This window comes from Brassica oleracea, chromosome C4, assembly GCF_000695525.1.
Source record: "Brassica oleracea var. oleracea cultivar TO1000 chromosome C4, BOL, whole genome shotgun sequence".
In the NCBI taxonomy this organism is placed as follows: domain Eukaryota; kingdom Viridiplantae; phylum Streptophyta; class Magnoliopsida; order Brassicales; family Brassicaceae; genus Brassica; species Brassica oleracea.
In genome coordinates, this window is record NC_027751.1 from 2,723,379 (window position 1) to 2,728,006 (window position 4,628).

Here is a 4,628-nt window from a genome sequence, read left to right on the forward strand (position 1 = left end):
CATGGATCGCAAAATTTGAATGTGAGACTTTTAACAGTTTTAGTAATTTATAGTCATTTTTTAAAATTCAAAATATAAAATATACAGAAAAATCTAAATTTTTATAATATGGTTATTTTGTTTTTTTTAAAGTTATTTTAATAGTTTTAAATTAAACAAATTTGATAGAAGATACATTTTTTTTATCAGATCTTTTTTATTCAAAATCATTAATTGTCATATATACTTTACCCACATTAGGCAATTTCGTAATTTTTATTTAAGGAAATAATAATTGACATTAATAATGAATTTATGGTTAGTTTAATAAAAAGTTTATTATATATATAGATGGACCGACCTATTTCTCTAGTAATTTTAAGAATCATCCTAATGATGACATGTGGCTACAAAAAAAAGTTGTAATGTTTCACAAATAATATATAAGGGATAAACCTCTAGAAAATTAATTGATTAGGTCAGTCGTCGGATACCTCGAGTTTATAAGAAAAAAAAATTGAAGATTACTTAGGGAAAGTCGTTGGAAATAAGAAAATCTAACCTTAGTTAGAAAAAGTGGACAAGTTTAAAGAATAACAAAAATATTCGTGTTAAAAATTGCGGAGTGGCTTAGCTTCTGTGGGAGAAGTTCTGAACTATAAATGACAATTTAGGCAACAGATTAGACACCAAAACGCAAAGAGAAAAATGAATAGGAGAGTTCACAAAGTTTTAGGAAAAAACTTTATAGGTTTTTTTCCCTAAAGGTTTTTCGGAAATTCTTGTAAAGAGTCAATGTGTGATTATAAGGAATTTGTGTGTTTGCAAGGAAATGTAGGTATCAAACTAAAAGTTTGTTTTAGGATCAAGTAAAATTGATAAAGTATGGTGTTCTGCAGCCACCTCAAAAAATACTTAAGCACATCATAGTCAATGTAGTTTGTGCTAATCCTAGATTTTGTACATATACAGTTATTTGTTAAAACCTTATATATATATATTTGTTCACGTAAAAGGTAATTTACTATTCATTTGAAGATAAACTAGCCTTTACATATAAAAATATTGTTAAGAAATCAACTTAAAAGTTACAAAAATACTATCGGCATAACAAATTTTTTTTCTTAGATGTGAAATAATCATCTTCATGATTTAAGAGAGTAAGCGTCTGACTGCTAAAAGGGTCGTTCGGCGAAGAGGACAAATAAGAAGCCATTGAAATATTGCCGCTTGACGTCGGTTGTGAACTGTATGCTTATGAACCCTATCACGCATGTGTAAGTCCACACTCATTTTACGTTTGAGTGGACCATGACCATCTTATCTATAACTATTTTGTTATTTATGAGACATTTTCCCTAGTTCCAAAGCAATACTTAACAATCCTTACAGCAACGAAAACAAGTTGAAACAAACCCTCTAGTGTTAATGACAGTTTCTTCTTTGATTCGACAATGCATCAACTTTCTTAGACGTATATATCGATCGGTCCTTGTTACTGAAAATTTTGGGAAAACATTGTTATTTACGTGTAACACTCCTCTGTAAGATTTGTTTGCAATAGTCATTAAAAAGGGTGTAAATGTTGTAAATGTGTTTGTTGAGAAGTGATTCCTTGAGTAAAACCTACAAATGAAAGAATATTAACTAGTTAGTTGTTAACTAAGTCAAGTGAGAAGAAGAAGAACAAAAAGGTAAGAAGAAGCAAGATTGAAAAGCGAAAGAGAAAGAAGAAGTTTCAAGTCAACAAGTCGTTAGTAAGTTAAGGTATTAACTAGTTAGTTGTTAACTAATATAAGTTAAGAGTTGTTGTATTATGAAGTTGGTAAGAGTTGTTAGAATAGTAAAGTTTGGAGTGTAAGATTAGTCTAAAGACTAGAAGTATGGACTAGGTTTAAGTGAGCAAGGAAATATGATTAGAGTCAGTAAGGAGTCTACTATAAAGGTCAAGTGTGATCGACTATAAGATGTTATGCAAGAATGAATGAAAAATAAGTTTGGTAAAACAAAGTCTTGCATAAACAAAACAGAGAAAAACAGTGAGAGATTAAGAGAGAAACAAAACAGAAAAAGAGACAAAGTGAAAGAACTAACCTGCAAAAGAGAAGAATCACAAGTGTTTATTATGGATACATTATTTTATGACAACTGATACAGACAACACATGATAGTATGTTACATTCATTAGGTTACACCTCATAACCTTTTTATTCACACACCATTTACTTATTAACTCACACGCGCGAGACCAACATGATAGCATGAAGGTTGCCATATTAACCACATTTAATGTCTTTAACAACTAAGACTTGTTCCAGGAGAGATCCCAAACTGCCTACAGAACTCCAAGTAGCGATTAACTCTGCTTTGCACCCTTGTCGGACTCCCACCGTCGCACTCCCCACCGTTAATCCTACGTGTGGTGGCTCCAAAGCCTTGGTCCACGACGGGACGAACCTTTTCGTTCCAGAACCACATGGCACACTTAAAGGCCACATCAGGATTACGAGCCACCATATCTGGATCAGTCAATAGAGGGAGTCCAAGGAACTTTCCGGCTGCACCGTAGTTCTCGTTCCACGTGATTTGGATAGGACCACGACCGTAGTAGTTCTTTCCCGGTTGACAAGGGTAGACTGAGCTAGCTTGGCAGTACCTTCCTCTTGCTATTTCTTCTTTGTAACAAAAACCTTTACAAAATATCCGGTTTTATTTTAAAAAAAGAGTTAGATGTCCAAAAGTAATTTGTTAAATAAATAAAATATTCCCATAAACAAATAAAACATTCTTTATAATAAAAAATATCATTTGTGTACCCATGAAATTTTGATACATATATTAGCCTACTGGGGCTAATAGAGGCAAGTACTTTTGATGTTTATAAACATATAATTTTTCGCAGTATCAGTTATGGGTATTAATTATGCTGCAGTAGACATAGACTCATGCAAGTGAAACTAGAAGGTTTAATGGTGAACACTTACTATCAGATTCGTGTGAGAACTGAGCCAACATGGCGGCGATTTCACGCTTAGCGACGGTTCCTCGATAGGCCGGGAACGATTGAGCAGCCGAGATGAAAGCCTGACGAGTGTAGAAACCTTTTGCTGGGCAGCCGTTTTCTACTTTGCTCATGATACCAGCAAAAACTGCTGGTGTGACAACATTTGCAATTCTATCACGTGGGCCAGCGTTGAGACCTACACCACCGCTTTCGTAGCTGCAAGGTCCGCTTCTGCATCCTGTGCCACAATAATCGGCTGTGGTGCCACAGTATCCATACCTACTGCAGCACATGAAACTCGCACATCCTGTAAAACCGCAGTGTTGAGAGAACGCGGTTTTTGTTAGGATGGTTAAGGTGAAGAGAAAAAGGACGAGAGTGTTTTTTAAAATCGATATTTGGGTAGCCATTTTTTTTGTTTTGTGAGTGGGAGAAATAGTTGTGTGTGAAGAAATGAAGGTGGTGTGTGTTTGTATTTATAGTGTAAAATTTTGTCTATTTAAATGATATTTTGTATCAAGGTTAGGTATTTCGCGATTATCAATTTGCTTTTTCTTAGTCCAAATCGATGGACCCTTTTGTACCCAGTTTTGTACCATTACATAATAAGTCGATGACCCAAAAAATTTCATGTGGGTTATGAATTCGGTCATTTTGTTTTGAAAAACAAGTTAATTATATTGAAATCATTCTAAATATACCTTGATGTAGATAAACAAGTTTGTATCAGTTCAAAAGTTTGAGGTTTCTCACTGAATCATTCAATTTTTTTTTGCTGGTCATTAGAAGATAAAAATTGCAAGAAGATGAATTTCTACTGAACAAAATTATCTAGCTAATCAATGAATGTAGTAATAGTGCTCTTACTGCTTAGACTGGATAATAAATAAAAATATAGTAAATACCAAAACTAAGTTCTTATGATTTTAAAACCGGTGTACGTAAAAAAAAATCAAAATCAAAAATATACTTAGACAACTAACAAAATTGTTTTATAGAACGAAGTAACCAAACCGAACACAATTGATAAAGCAAGTCGTAGTCAACTCATGCGGGGTGTTACAACTAGGCCTGGAACGGATCGGGTATCCGGACAATTTTAAGATATTCGGATCCGGATCCTTATCCGACGGATCCATAATTTTATTATCCTTATCCGAATCCGGGGTTCGCGGATATCCGGGAGTCGGATATCTTTCTAAAAATTATAATATCCGGCGGATATCCGGATCCGGATTTTGATCCTCAAAATAAATAAAAAATAATATTAATATATATAAAATATTAACAATAATTTAAAAATAAAAAAAATATATAATGTTTTTAATTATTTCTATGTATAATATTACAAAATTTACATAAAATTTATATATACTATTATAAAAATGAAAATATATTAAAATAAATTTGTTTTTATATATAGATATTACTATTTTTGAAATAGTTATTAATCCGAGGCATAAGTTTCGACTTTCTTTCTTCTGGAAATCGTTCTTTCCTCAAGTGAACCCAAATACGATCACCCTCTTTAAAGATCACCTCCTTTTTCTTCTTGTTGGCATATCTTTTGTATCCTTCGGTTTTGGCTTCAATGTTTGAACGAACCTGCTCATGTAGCTTCGTGATAGTGTCTGCTTTCCTATTG

General features: G+C 33.0%; 1 protein-coding gene across 1 annotated transcript; it reads right to left on the reverse strand.

Annotated features, from left to right (window-relative positions):
• Window positions 1-2,094: 2,094 nt before the first annotated feature.
• Window positions 2,095-3,414, reverse strand: LOC106340848 (basic endochitinase CHB4-like). The gene is made up of 2 exons (XM_013779679.1): window positions 2,964-3,414; window positions 2,095-2,669 (listed from the first exon to the last, which is right to left on the reverse strand). The coding sequence occupies exons 1-2, from the start codon at window positions 3,391-3,393 to the stop codon at window positions 2,275-2,277; spliced, it is 825 nt and encodes a 274-aa protein (XP_013635133.1). The 5' UTR covers window positions 3,394-3,414; the 3' UTR covers window positions 2,095-2,274.
• Window positions 3,415-4,628: the final 1,214 nt, after the last annotated feature.